At 47.0% G+C, this 14,834-nt stretch overlaps 1 protein-coding gene across 2 annotated transcripts; it reads left to right on the top strand.

Annotated features, from left to right (window-relative positions):
* The first annotated feature begins 142 nt into the window (after positions 1–142).
* Positions 143–13,952, top strand: zdhhc3b (zDHHC palmitoyltransferase 3b). 2 transcript variants are annotated; one of them, XM_077006248.1, is made up of 7 exons: positions 143–435; positions 5,053–5,389; positions 6,797–6,921; positions 9,101–9,197; positions 9,661–9,742; positions 9,929–10,059; positions 11,235–13,952. In XM_077006248.1, exons 2-7 carry the CDS (start codon positions 5,081–5,083, stop codon positions 11,391–11,393), a joined length of 903 nt encoding a protein of 300 aa, XP_076862363.1. In that variant the 5' UTR covers positions 143–435; positions 5,053–5,080; the 3' UTR covers positions 11,394–13,952. The 2 variants fall into 2 exon arrangements, with proteins under 2 accessions (XP_076862363.1, XP_076862365.1); XM_077006250.1 differs by lacking the exon at positions 143–435 and adding an exon at positions 443–629.
* The last annotated feature ends 882 nt before the right edge of the window (positions 13,953–14,834 follow it).

Here is a 14,834-nt window from a genome sequence, read left to right as displayed (position 1 = left end):
ATTACTATTACTACTGCTACTAATAATAATAATAATAATAATAATGTTCTAGACGTAATATAAACATATCTGGCTGTAATTGTAAGGACGCGTGTCACTGTTTATTTTGAAATAATTTCTTCTCTCGGCTCTCTCTCGATTAACTCGCTCCGATGTAGGTCGCTTCACGGTGCAGGCGGCCGCCCCGACGCCAGAGTTCCTGCTTCACTTCTGAGCTCGCAGGAGTCGTGAGTCGCGACGCAAACGATCAACGAAACGGTCGAAGCTGCCGCGAGTGATCATCGAGCCGTCTGGCCGTCTCTGCGTGTTCCTGGGCTAATCCAGGCCGCCTGCCCGTCGCTGGCGGATCCGCGCGCGAGTTGGCGCTCGTGACTGCGGCGTCGCTTGGCGCTGCGCGAGAGGAACACCGGCGCGTGAGGGAGAAAGGGCGAGTTGGTAAAATAACGAGTGTTTATATTCGCGTGATACGTGTGTGATATGTGGACGGATTAGGTTGTGGTCTGTAGCCGACATAAAGTAACTAAAGGTATAATCCAGTTAGCTATGCTAGGATATGATGGGTGAGACGACGAGGTAGCCCTGCTAACCTGCTAACCAGGCAACTGAGCGCTGGACGTCTTGACCGTTCCGTAAGTGAAACGTGTAACACGTTCACATTATTTTAAACGTACTTGATCATATTGAAGTAATCGTGTTTCGTCAAGTTAGGGGAGTTTACTAGCTAGCTGCTTGGTGTAAGGGATTTTCTAGCTTGCTGATAGGCGCTAGCTGCTTGCCTGACTAACTTGACGTTGAGCTCCCGTGAAGGTGCACCTGCCTAACTGTAACGTTACATACAGATGAGTAACTTTATCTACCTAGCTGATAGTACACCTGCCTAACTGTAACATTACATACAGATGAGTAACAATATCTACCTAGCTGATAGTACACCTGCCTAACTGTAACATTACATACAGATGAGTAACAATATCTACGTAGCTGATAGTACACCTGCCTAACTGTAACGTTACATACAGACGAGTAACGTTATCTACCTAGCTCATACTAGTACACCTGCCTAACTGTAACGTTACATACAGATGAGTAACGTTATCTACCTAGCTGATAGTACACCTGCCTAACTGTAACATTACATACAGATGAGTAACAATATCTACCAAGCTGATAGTACACCTGCCTAACTGTAACGTTACATACAGATTAGGGATGCACCGAAATGAAAATTCTTAGCCGAAACCGAAAACCGAAAATGAGGAAACCAAGGCCGAAAACCGAAACACCGAAATACATAAAGCACTTTGAGTTACATGTATGTATGAAAGGTGCTATACAAATAAAGATTATTATTATTATGCCAATTATTAGTAACATTGGATTTATGGCTAACCTCACTAAAATCAAGGCATTGCTATTCAAAGAATAAATCAACTACAAAATTTGATTTGTATATATTTATTTAGCACTGACATTACAGTAATGCATATTATAAAATAAAATTAGTGGTGGGCCGTTAACGGCGATACCGCTGACAACGGCCGACCACTAATTAAATTAAACTCGCTTGCAGACCGTTTTTATCTTAGAGGATAAATATATGTATTTTATACGAGTTAAATTTAGTTATAACTGACTGGCCTGAAAGATAAATATAAATTCTCTCATAAAAACGTGACGTGAGTTGCAACAACATTAAACAGCTCGGGTAAACACACTTCTGAGAAATGTCGTCTGCTCGGCAAAACATAACGGGGCTCAATGTGCTCTATTAGCCTACGAAATCCCTACGACAGAGAGCTGATCGTCTAAGGCAGGGGTAATCAATTAAATCTTTCCGCGGTCCATTTTTGGCAGATAGCTCAGACCTTAGGTCCGGGTCCGCGATGGCGAACGAAAGTTGTTGAGCGGGGGGGCGAACGTAACACTCAAATGGGTGGTGAACGTAACGTCTGAAAATAAATTCTCCGGTTTAAAATATAGTCTCCCGTTAAAATTGTTTTGGCATTTGGGTCCGTATCCAGTTAATCAGGAATGTGATTGGGTCCGGACAGGACGGCGTTCGGGTCCGGATCCGGACCGCGGTCCGCCATTTGGTGATACCTGGTCTAAGGCAACGAGTTCCATAATTTTTGGTGTAATGTCTTTTGCCTCGGCGCCATCACTGGAAAACTTTTTTGCTAGCTTTATCCAAATAAGCGCGTGCAGGTGGCGATTTTTGCTCGCGTCATCACAGCACATTGTTTCGGCCGTGTTGTTTCGGTGATGAAAGTATTTCGGCCGAAAACCGAAAATGCAAATTTAAGCCATTTCGGCCGAAAATTTTCGGTGGCCGAATTTTCGGTGCATCCCTAATACAGATGAGTAACAATATCTACCTAGCTGATAGTACACTTGCCTAACTGTAACATTACATACAGATGAGTAACAATATCTACTTAGCTGATAGTACACCTGCCTAACTGTAACGTTACATACAGACGAGTAACGTTATCTACCTAGCTCATACTAGTACACCTGCCTAACTGTAACGTTACATACAGATGAGTAACGTTATCTACCTAGCTGATAGTACACCTGCCTAACTGTAACGTTACATACAGACGAGTAACGTTATCTACCTAGCTGATAGTACACCTGCCTAACTGTAACGTTACATACAGACGAGTAACGTTATCTACCTAGCTGATTGTACACCTGCCTAACTGTAACATACAGACGAGTAACGTTATCTACCTAGCTGATAGTACACCTGCCTAACTGTAACGTTACATACAGATGAGTAACAATACCTGCCTAACTGTAACGTTACATACAGACGAGTAACGTTATCTACCTAGCTGATAGTACACCTGCCTAACTAACGTTACATACAGACGAGTAACGTTATCTACCTAGCTGATAGTACATCTGCCTAAACTGTAACGTTACATACAGACGAGTAACGTTATCTACCTAGCTGATACTAGTACACCTGCCTAACTGTAACGTTACATACAGACGTGTAACGTTATCTACCTAGCTGATAGTACACCTGCCTAACTGTAACGTTACATACAGATGAGTAACGTTATCTACCTAGCTGAAAGTACACCTGCCTAACTGTAACGTTACATACAGATGAGTAACGTTATCTACCTAGCTGGTAGTACACCTGCCTAACTGTAACGTTACATACAGACGAGAAACGTTATCTACCTAGCTGATAGTACACCTGCCTAACTGTAACGTTACATACAGACGAGAAACGTTATCTACCTAGCTGGTAGTACACCTGCCTAACTGTAACGTTACATACAGACGAGAAACGTTATCTACCTAGCTGATAGTACACCTGCCTAACTGTAACGTTACATACAGACGAGAAACGTTATCTACCTAGCTGATAGTACACCTGCCTAACTGTAACGTTACATACAGACGAGTAACGTTATCTACCTAGCTGATAGTACACCTGCCTAACTGTAACGTTACATACAGATGAGTAACGTTATCTACCTAGCTGATGGCACACCTGCCTAACTAATGTACAGATGAGTAACATTATCTACATAGCTGATGGTACACCTGCTTAATTGCCAATGTAATGTTACATAAGTTAGCTAAACAACGTTATCTGCCAAGCTGGCTAACTTAATTTGGTTTGGTTTCCCAGACAACATAACCGTGAATGATTTACCATGGCTAGCTACATGATAGACCCTTTGTCTTGAGAAATGTATACAATTTAATAATTAACTTTAGCTGTATATTTCTTTTTTCAATTGTCAACCAACAGTGTGAAATGCATTTTAGACTTTGCAGGAGATCATCATTATTTGTTTGTGTTAATGGTTTTGGCTTCAGTTCTTCCTGCTTCTTTTTTGATGGTAATGAGGTGACGTTGGAATGATTTGCTGTAAAGCTGATAAGGTCTGTGAAAATGAAATGTTATCTGAAATGTTTTAGATACTGGTAGCTGGTTTGCTGAATATTGTTCGTGACTGCCCTGAGGTCATATCACTAGAAAAGTTGCACCACTAGAGGGATTCCTTTAACTTCCTGTTTTTTGAGTTTCCTTGGTTTCAGGATCAGTATCAGTATAAACACCACTCGCCTCTCCCGAAGCATATGAAGTTAAAAATAGGTTGAAATGTGAGCACTTTAGCCAGCATCATTTCAACTGAAGTAGAAAAATAATTTAAAATATATCTAGGTATAGACTAGATATGTATCCACATGGTTCTGTGGAGTGCAGTCATTTTCTGACTAACAATGAAATATTTTATCAAATTGTGAATCAAGTGCTAAATTAAACTAAATTATAAATTTTATTTTAAATTTAAAATAAAACACAAATAGACATGTGCATAGAAGGAGGCTTCTGATGTAGGTTCTGAAACGGACTCCTGAAGTGCTGACATGAGATCTGTTTAGTAACCAGATCACATTTGTTGACCTACGCATGTTTCTGTGCTCCAGTGTTTCTTGTTTATTAATGGTGAATGTATTTATTATATTCAGAAGGTCACGTTTCCTGATCACATGGTAAAGTGGGACATCTGATGAGTGGGTTGGAGCTGTATCCCATACCTACATGGTTTTGTTCAGTGGTATTAAACCCCACCCACTTAAGGTAGCTGGTGACTGTGAGCATGTGGGTGGAGGCTGAGAGTGGCAGCCTGCGTGGTTGCTACCTCTGCTCTCCACACCTGCCTCCACCACCCGCGTCATGCAGATGACTCAAGGGTAACTAATAATTGCCTAGAGGTCCTGATAACTGGGACCACTGGTTGGCAGCCATGCCCAGTAGGAAGATTATGGAGAAGGAGCCGCTTGTGTTTAATGGAAAAAATATAGATCCATTTAAAAATGAGTGTTGAATGAGCCTCTCAATTGTCTGATGCTCTCTTCCTGTTCTTCCCCTCTCATGCTCCTCTTTCACTCCTCAATCCCCCTATCCTATTTCTCTCTCTCTCTCTCTCTCTCTCTCTCTCTCTCCTGTCTTATCTCTCCTCTTTCTTTCTTTCTTTCTCCCTCCTTCCTCAACCTCTCCTGTCTTCCTTCTATGTGAAGATGAGGATGGTGTCCTGTGGCTGGTAGGATGAAGGGCAGCCCAGCCCCCCGCAGTAGAGATATCGTGCGGCAGGCGGGGTATTTGCAGCCGGAGCACTGTGCCCCTCCCCCTCCACGCTCGGGCTCGCCCACTGAGATGTGGTTCGTCCGGGACGGCTGCGGCGTGGCCTGTGGCCTCATCACCTGGCTGCTGGTGTTGTACGCAGAGTTTGTGGTGGTCTTCGTCTTGCTCCTGCCTGCCAAGAATGTGGCCTACAGCCTGGTGAATGGAGCGCTCTTCAACACGCTGGCCTTCCTCGCCCTCGCCTCCCACTTCAAGGCTATGTGCACTGACCCGGTGGGTACCTGCCCTGTACTCCTCTCTCTTTCTGGATGTGTGTTTATTGCAAATTTGTTTACATGAGAATAAACCGCAACTACGTGAGATTTCAGAAAGGCACGTAGTGCTGCTCTCTCGCCCCTCCTCCCTTAAGGGAAGACGAATCTGTGATCAGAGAGCGACACCTACCGGTTAGGAAATGAGTGCAGTACACGGAGAGCGTATGCGTCAGTAACAGTGCCTCCACACACACAGGTGGAGATGTGTTCGCTCGAGGACGTATTCGGGGCTAATAGGACTCGAAACTATTCGAAATAATTTGCTTTTTATCACATTATTTAATGGTTGTTTATTATAGTGACCGTAGCGCGCGATTCCGCCTACCTCCGCGAACGGTGGAAGCGTTGTTCGAAACGATATGTGGTAGTATAAAGAAACACATCCTCAAAAACAGGGTAATGAACATTTACCTGACGAATTTTAATGTTGCTTTGTGTTCCACGTTTGAAAAGTGCTGGAATTTGTTCGTTTCACAACAAATATCTGTCTGAATGATCAGTTCTCTTGTATTACGTTAACAAATACGAGCCTCTTGTAATTCCAGGACGAAACATGAGAGAACGTGAAGTCGTTAAGATTGGGCGTTTTGAAAATAAACAACCATTAAATAATGTGATAAAAAGTGAATTATTTCGAATCATTTCGAGTATATGTATAAATATTTAACTTAAGTTTAACGTGCTGGGAAATATTGAAATGGACCTTTAAAGTGACGTACAAGTGCTTTAATTCCACCTTATAAAGGTGTATGAACCCTGCAAACATGTTACAAAATTCGACCATGATTACGTCATTTTTGCCACACGGACCCTCGAGCCGCTCGCGATGTGTCAAGTATAACTCGCTATATAGCCAAAGAGATGCTGCCGTTAAATCCAGTCGAAAAGAAGACCTTTATAAACATGCTGTAAAGATTTGACAAGCAGTATGAACTGCCAAAGAAAACCTATATCTCCCAAACTGCCCTTCCAACCTTATATAATGAAGTGAAATATGGCCTTCTGAAGGAGATTAGACACCTCATTTTACTCTGCCACTATATATGTGGTCAAGCTCAAATATGATCCCATACATGAGCTTTACAATACATTACATTACTGCTAACTGGTGTAATTGTATTATTATGCTACTATATTATTATTGTGGCACATTGTCTTAAAGCTCCTTTGGGGAGCACAGAAGCAAGAAAAAATTCCATAATGGCACTTTAAATGACAATATTATCGTTTATCGCAATAATTTCTGGGACAATATATCGTTCTGAAAATTTTGTTATCGTGACAGGCCTACGCGCTGTAGGTGTGTGGTGTGTATTGGACCTCTGTGTGGTCTTCATGTTGCTGTTCTTCCCGTTCCTGCCTGTAGGGGGCAGTGCCGAAAGGAAACGCTACTAAGGAATTCATTGAGAGTCTGCAGCTGAAACCGGGCCAGGTGGTATACAAGTGTCCCAAGTGCTGCAGTATCAAACCAGAACGGGCCCACCACTGCAGGTAACACACACACACACCTACACACCTCAATGCAGGTAGCACACACACACACACCCCTACACACCTACACACCTCACTGCAGGTAGCACACACACACACACACACACACACTATTGCAGGTAACACACTTGCTGTGTGTGTGTTTTGTGTGTGAGGGAGAGTATGAGATTTAATCCTCGCTTTATTTACCAGTGTCTAAAATACACACACTTTGTGTCGGAACACCTCAACCCCACCCTCTGGCTAAAATGTTTTTGGGGTGAAGTGAACTGAGTAAGAACTCAAGTGAACTGAATCCACACGTCCAGTTAGAACATGTTTGAGATGGAGGAAGTGAGAACAGAATTAGGGGAGCATCTAGGAGCCATGTGATTGGCTCCCAGCATCAGCTACAGGGCCATTGGTGAAGCAGCGAGTCAGGCGGGCGTCTGGTGGGGAGGGTGGAGAGGTGAGCTGTGTCCTCCTGGACTGCAGACACACCAGGGAGTGATGTGGTGTGTGTGTGTGTGTGTGTGTGTGTGTGTGTGTGTGTGTGTGTGTGTGTGTGTGTGTGTGTGTGTGTGTGTGTGTGTGTGTGAGACCATAGACACACCAGGGAGTGATGTGGTGTGTGTGTGTGTGGGACCATAGACGCACCAGGGAGTGATGTGGTGTGTGAGTGGGACCATAGACGCACCAGGGAGTGATGTGGTGTGTGTGTGGGACCATAGACGCACCAGGGAGTGATGTGATATGTGTGTGTGTGTATGTGTGTGGGACAATAGACGCACCAGGGAGTGATGTGGTGTGTGTGTGGGACCATAGATGCACCAGGGAGTGATGTGGTGTGTGTGTGTGTGTGTGTGTATGTGTGTGGGACCATAGACACACCATGGAGTGATGTGGTGTGTGTGTGTGTGTGTGTGTGTGTGGGACCATAGACACACCATGGAGTGATGTGGTGTGTGTGTGTGTGTGTGTGTGTGTGTGGGACCATAGACACACCATGGAGTGATGTGGTGTGTGTGTGGGACCATAGACACACCATGGAGTGATGTGGTGTGTATGTGTGTGTGGGACCATAGACACACCAGGGAGTGATGTGGTGTGTATGTGTGTGTGGGACCATAGACACACCAGGGAGTGATGTGGTGTGTGTGTGTGTGTGGGACCATAAACACACCAGGGAGTGATGTGGTGTGTGTGTGTGTGTGTGTGCGACCATAAACACACCAGGGAGTGATGTGGTGTGTGTGTGTGTGTGTGTGTGTGTGTGTGTGCGACCATAAACACACCAGGGAGTGATGTGGTGTGTGTGTGTGTGTGTGGGACCATAAACACACCAGGGAGTGATGTGGTGTGTGTGTGTGGGACCATAGACGCACCAGGGAGTGATGTGGTGTGTGTGTGTGGGACCATAGACGCACCAGGGAGTGATGTGGTGTGTGTGTGTGGGACCATAGACGCACCAGGGAGTGATGTGGTGTGTGTGTGGGACCATAGACGCACCAGGGAGTGATGTGGTGTGTGTGTGTATGTGTGTGGGACCATAGACACACCATGGAGTGATGTGGTGTGTATGTGTGTGTGGGACCATAGACACACCATGGAGTGATGTGGTGTGTGTGTGTGTGTGTGTGTGTGTGTGTGTGTGTGTGTGTGTGTGTGTGTGTGTGTGTGTGTGTGTGTGTGTGTGTGGGACCATAGACACACCATGGAGTGATGTGGTGTGTGTGTATGTGTGTGGGACCATAGACACACCAGAGAGTGGTGTGTGTGTGTGTATGTGTGTGGGACCATAGACACACCAGAGAGTGATGTGGTGTGTGTATGTGTGTGGGACCATAGACACACCATGGAGTGATGTGGTGTGTGTGTGTATGTGTGTGGGACCATAGACACACCGGGGAGTGATGTGGTGTGTGTGTGTGGGACCATAGACACACCATGGAGTGATGTGGTGTGGAAACTGAGCAGCCTTCACCCACTTACACAGCAGAATGATGCAGACCTGTGTGTAAGTGTATGTGACACCTGGCCGACGCTCTGGGAGGTACTGCTGACCGTGTTTTATTTAACAGTGATACTTGCCTCTCCCTCTGTAGCTGAGAGACCCAGAGGTGACTCCACAACCTATATTCATAGAGGATCTCTCGCGTCCTCACACATACACTTTCTTCTGTGTGTTTCCGTCTCTCAGTGTGTGTAAACGCTGCATCAAAAAGATGGATCACCACTGTCCTTGGGTAAACAACTGTGTTGGAGAAAACAACCAGAAATACTTTGTGCTCTTCACAGTAAGTGCAGACTCGTCAGACACACACACACACACACCAGTAGTGATGCTTGAACGTGTGTGTGTGTGTGTGCGCATGCGTGCACCCTGGGGGGAGGGGCCTGTGTGTGGGGGAGGGGCCTGGAGTAGTTCAGTACTGCAGTTTCAGCACGTTACACTCTGCTGCCCCCTGGTGGAAGGGCCCTAGTGCACAGTACCTACCCACAAACCTACCACCTGGAACCCCTGTAATGTCATGTAATATAGGGATATAATATGATGATATGGTCTTAGTGCCCTGAGGGCCTGTAACTCAGACGCCATGTTTATTCTCACTGTGTGCCCAGAATACAAGTTAGTGGTCTGAAGTCAGTATGGCTGAGGTGTCTGTTCTTTATACTCTAGGGTAAAGTGTGTGTGTGTGTGTGTGTGTGTGTGTGTGTGTGTGTGTGTGTGTGTGTGTGTGTGTGTGTGTGGTTTTGCAGATGTACATCGCTCTGATATCTTTTCATGCCCTCATCATGGCTGCGTTCCATTTTGTCTTCTGCTTTGAGGAAGACTGGTCAAGTAAGGACACGATTCTCACTTTACTCTCAAATACACTGTCTGTCTGAGTGTGTCTGTGTGTGTGTGTCTCTGTCTGTCTGTCTGAGTGAACTATGAAGTCAGTGTTCATCCAACCTTTACTCACACATTCTCCCCCCCCCCTCTCTCTCTCACTCCCACTCCTTTTCCTCCCCCCATCCTCCCCAGAGTGCAGTACCTTCTCTCCTCCTGCCACGGTCATCCTGCTCATCCTGCTGTGTTTTGAGGGCCTCCTCTTCCTCATCTTCACCGCAGTCATGTTCGGGACCCAAGTCCACTCCATCTGTACTGACGAGACCGTGAGTCCCACTCTGGCCACACCACCACCACCGCCCCTGCTCCTGATGCCCCCTGCTCCTGATGCCCCCTGCTCCTGATGCCCCCTGCTCCTGATGCCCCCTGCTCCTGATGCCCTAGCTGCCCCCTCTCTCCCCGTGTTGGAGAGGAGAGGGGCCAGTGTCTCTGTGATATACACAGCAGTAGGGCACACTGGTCATTCATGATCCCAACGGCACATGAAACGTGTAAATATTATTTTCCAACTGCCGCAGGGAGCAGTTTGGTTACTACTGTAATCTGAAGCGCTGTGACACAGTTCAGTAATGGGAGAGATGTCTGGCTGTACTCTGGTTTGGTGTTCGGCACCTCGGATCTCACAGACTGGTTCAGCGTGATGTACAGAGAGTTAAGATCCAGCATCTCTCATTGATCTTCCCCCTTTGCCTTAGAGCTTTGATCAGCTGGTGTCCTTCTGTCCCCACAGTGTTGAAGCTGGTGTCCTTCTGTCCCCACAGTGTTGAAGCTGGTGTCCTTCTGTCCACACAGTGTTGAAGCTGGTGTCCTTCTGTCCCCACAGTGTTGAAGCTGGTGTCCTTCTGTCCCCACAGTGTTGAAGATGGTGTCCTTCTGTCCACACAGTGTTGAAGCTGGTGTCCTTCTGTCCCCACAGTGTTGAAGCTGGTGTCCTTCTGTCCCCACAGTGTTGAAGATGGTGTCCTTCTGTCCCCACAGTGTTGAAGCTGGTGTCCTTCTGTCCCCACAGTGTTGAAGCTGGTGTCCTTCTGTCCCCACAGTGTTGAAGCTGGTGTCCTTCTGTCCCCACAGTGTTGAAGCTGGTGTCCTTCTGTCCACACAGTGTTGAAGCTGGTGTCCTTCTGTCCCCACAGTGTTGAAGCTGGTGTCCTTCTGTCCCCACAGTGTTGAAGATGGTGTCCTTCTGTCCCCACAGTGTTGAAGATGGTGTCCTTCTGTCCCCACAGTGTTGAAGCTGGTGTCCTTCTGTCCCCACAGTGTTGAAGCTGGTGTCCTTCTGTCCCCACAGTGTTGAAGCTGGTGTCCTTCTGTCCCCACAGTGTTGAAGCTGGTGTCCTTCTGTCCCCACAGTGTTGAAGCTGGTGTCCTTCTGTCCCCACAGTGTTGAAGCTGGTGTCCTTCTGTCCCCACAGTGTTGAAGCTGGTGTCCTTCTGTCCTCAGGGCATCGAGCAGCTGAAGAAGGAGGAGCGGCAGTGGGTGAAGAAGTCGAGGTGGATGAACATGAAGATGGTGTTTGGACACCCCTTTTCCCTCTCCTGGCTCAGTCCCTTCGCCACGCCGGACCACGGCAAGGCCGACGCCTACCAGTATGTGGTCTGACGCGCGGGGCGGGTCCTTCTGGGCGCAGGCTGGTGTGTACGGGATGTGTGCACGGCGCCCTACTGAGCGTGCTCGCTGACTTCAGCAGTGAGGGTTCTGGTCCTTCCAGGGGGTTCCGGAGTCCCCATGGTTTCTGCTCTGAATGGGATGCTGGCTGCTTTGAAAATCCCCTCCTTTCCTTTCCGCCTGTTCTTCCTGGGTGTTGGCGGCGGCTACTGTACTGTACTGTTTGTTTGTTTGTTTGTTTGTTGGTTGTCTGTTGACACTACCGCTTTGAGCTGGACGCGGAAGCATAGATGTATGTGCATGTGTGCAAACACGCACACACAGCAACGACGGCATCATGGGACACTTGACCTGGGTTTGTGTGGCTGGTGCTTCTCCTTCGTCACCACGGCGCTGGCCCAGGAGACGTCTGGCCCTGAGAGGACCCGCCTGCTGAAAGCACACTAGACTACTGACTCCCGGTCTGAAGCAAACCGCTCACCAAAACTCAAGAGCACTTTAAAAGGAGGCAGCCCTGTGTTGCTGTTGCCTCTCTACAACAAGGGTGATGGGGCACACAGGAACGCCATAGCAGGCCAGAGACCGCGGTTGCCCTGGAGACACGGAACCGAGTGAGGTCATGCGATCCCAGGTGTTCTATAATGGGTTCACGCGGCGGTGGAGAAGAGCTCCCTGCTGAGCCCAGTCCTGCGTGGTGCACGTGTGGCGGGCACGTGTGGCGGGCACGTGTGGCGGGCACGTGCGGCGGGCACATGCACTAGTTTTGATGGACTCTTTGGCAGCTGCATCGATGTGCTAAACGCTCTGTTGCCAGATTGTTCTGTTTTTACTCTTTCATACAGGGAGGATTATTGTTTGTTTTTCTTAGGCTGGTCATTTGGCCTTATACATTGATAAGAGCAGAACTTTCTGAGAGGCGCTCTTCTAACTGCTCTTCTAACTGCTCTTCTAACTGCTCTTCTAACTGCTCTTCTAACTGCTCTTCTAACTGCCGTAAAACCTTCACAATCAGGGATTTGTCTAATTCTGGCAGCCAGGACCAGCAGGATGGTCCTCTGCTTTGATGGACACTGGTCCAATAGTGACAACCCAAGGCAAACCATGACAACCCGTGATGAATCGTGACAGAGGTGTGGGTTGTGCCTCCTGTTCTGCGGAGACTGCTGATCCATCAAATCCTACAGGCAACAAGCTCATTTTGGTGCAGGACGCCCGTTTGGGACGTCGCTGCAGGACGCCTCTCCATCTCAACCTGTTCAGTCTGTCCGTTTGCACATTGACAGTTTTTGCTGTCTGTCTGAATCTCCTGCAGTCTTAACCAGCCTGCAGCTCTTAGAAGAGGCGTCCTGTCCTTCTGTCATGAGCCCACACCTACAGAACACACACACACACACACACACACACACACACACACACACACACACAGGCCTTCATTTGAGCTGGATTAACAAGCTCGTATTAGTCAGGAAACATCTCAGAAGCTATTTTGGTGACACTGTGTCCTGGTGGAGGGACGTCTGCCTTCATCAGCTTCCTCTCGGTCCCGCCGGCCCGCTCTGAGCACGGCTGTGTTGGGGAGAGGTGGGGCTGAGCGTGAGGTCAGCTGACCAGCTGCTAGAGCTGTGTGCAGTAATATAAACTATACTCGTTTCTGAATGACGTCTTTGCATCAGGCTGATCCTGGATCAGTATTGTCTCTTCATCGCATGACTGAATAAGATCATCAGTAGGAGTGATAAATCTTATCAGTGTCGGACTTATCAGAACAGACCTCAGTTCAGTTTCCTGTAGCGTTCAGTTCTGAGACAGCAGAATTGTGCAGCGTCCCTGTGCTAGTGCAGGGGGGTAACGGCAGGCTTCAGAGAGGCGGGGGGGTCAACCTGCTGCCCCCGGGGAGCTGAGACGTGTGCTTCTCCCGGGGCTCCCACCCCAGCCCTGCCTGCAGCTGGCTGGAGCCGCTTCAGTGGTTTGGTGTTTTCCTGTGTGGGAGTGACACAGTGAGTGTGTGTAATGGATGAGGAGTCTCATTTCTGCACTGCTGCTCAGAGGGCTGGCAGCTCTCTCTCTCTTTCTTTTTATGTCTCTCTCTCTTTTCCTGACTCTTTTTTTTTTTCCTGAATGCAATTTGCCATTTCTTTTATTTCTGAACTGTTTTCTGTGTGTTCGTGCCTACTATCACATGTATTGAGTTGACATTTGATACCCAGATGACATTTCCTGGGTGCAAGTTTGACTTCACACGTGCACCTTGTTTACAAATATATTCACTAAAATTTAAATCATAAAAATGTAATGCAATTCACTACCAGTTTTCACATTATATTATGTGTGTGGTGAAATACACAAGATTTCACCACCTGTGCAAGTAATGTGTTCCTACACTGGAATCTCTGTATATATGGAGATGTCAATGGATCTAGAATCTTTTTTTATTATTCCTATTTTATCAGTTTTATTGTACATGGTATACAAAATCAAATAACCTGTTTTCAGTACAACATTCACACAGAAGTATCAAAACATAAACAAAATAAAATGAAGTTGGCATAGCAACCGTGTGTCCGTCCATGTGTGGATAGCAACACAAATCAAGCTGACCAGTTCTTCTTAAAGATGTCCGAGTTCATGTGTGTGTGGTCCTTTAGTACAATCCCGTGCTGTATCATATCAGCATATAAATGTGATTACACCAGTGTCCAGTCAAAGCCCTGCAGCACTAACACAGTTCACATTTGGAACAGATCTGAAAATGTAATGCTCATCTGATTCTGCTTCTGAGGTGCCTTCTCCATATTTCTCTAGAAGGGATTCACAGAGGACCCAAGTTGGAGTGAACCTCATAGAACTAACATGGTTTTGTGTATTTTAGTTGGTTAAGCGCTATACAAATATATTTGATATTTGATAATGACCCAACCTGGTTCAGTGTGCATAACACAAGTGTATGTGAGTTGTAAGAGGCTGAATGGGAAGAGTGTTGTGGTCAGAGCTGCAGTCTAATTTGCCCCTGCAGTGCAGGATGGTGGAGGGAGCTGGTGTGTGTTGGAGCAGAGCCATCGTGCCCTTACTGCACCCTACTCTCCAGTGGAGGTTTGTGTCATTGGGACATGCAGGAAGTACTCTCCCCTCTACGAAGCTCCTGTCTGGAATGAACTCCCCACTTCTTGTCTTCCTACAACTGTTCTGTCACAGATCACCAAGTACTGCATTGCAGTTCAGTAGAGACTGCTGAATACTGTATTACCCAGCCTAACCCTGCTGTTCAGTAGAGACTGAATACTGTTACCCAGCCTAACCCTGCTGTTCAGTAGACTGTTGAATACTGTTACCCAGCCTAACCCTGCAGTTCAGTAGAGACTGCTGAATACGGTTACCCAGCCTAACCCTGCAGTTCAGTAGAGACTGCTGAATCATCGACGCCTGCAAGGTCTCTGA

Source organism: Brachyhypopomus gauderio, chromosome 5 (genome assembly GCF_052324685.1).
Source record: "Brachyhypopomus gauderio isolate BG-103 chromosome 5, BGAUD_0.2, whole genome shotgun sequence".
Taxonomy (NCBI): Eukaryota; Metazoa; Chordata; class Actinopteri; order Gymnotiformes; family Hypopomidae; genus Brachyhypopomus; species Brachyhypopomus gauderio.
This window is presented reverse-complemented; position numbering and strand designations above follow the sequence as displayed.

Excerpts from the sequence above, each read along its gene's own strand:
- zdhhc3b (XM_077006248.1), top strand. The coding sequence starts at position 5,081 with ATGAAGGGCAGCCCAGCCCCCCGCAGTAGAGATATCGTGCGGCAGGCG. Across the intron at positions 9,198-9,660 it reads AATACTTTGTGCTCTTCACA|ATGTACATCGCTCTGATATC; the intron begins GTAAGTGCAGAC and ends GTGGTTTTGCAG. Across the intron at positions 10,060-11,234 it reads CCATCTGTACTGACGAGACC|GGCATCGAGCAGCTGAAGAA; the intron begins GTGAGTCCCACT and ends TTCTGTCCTCAG.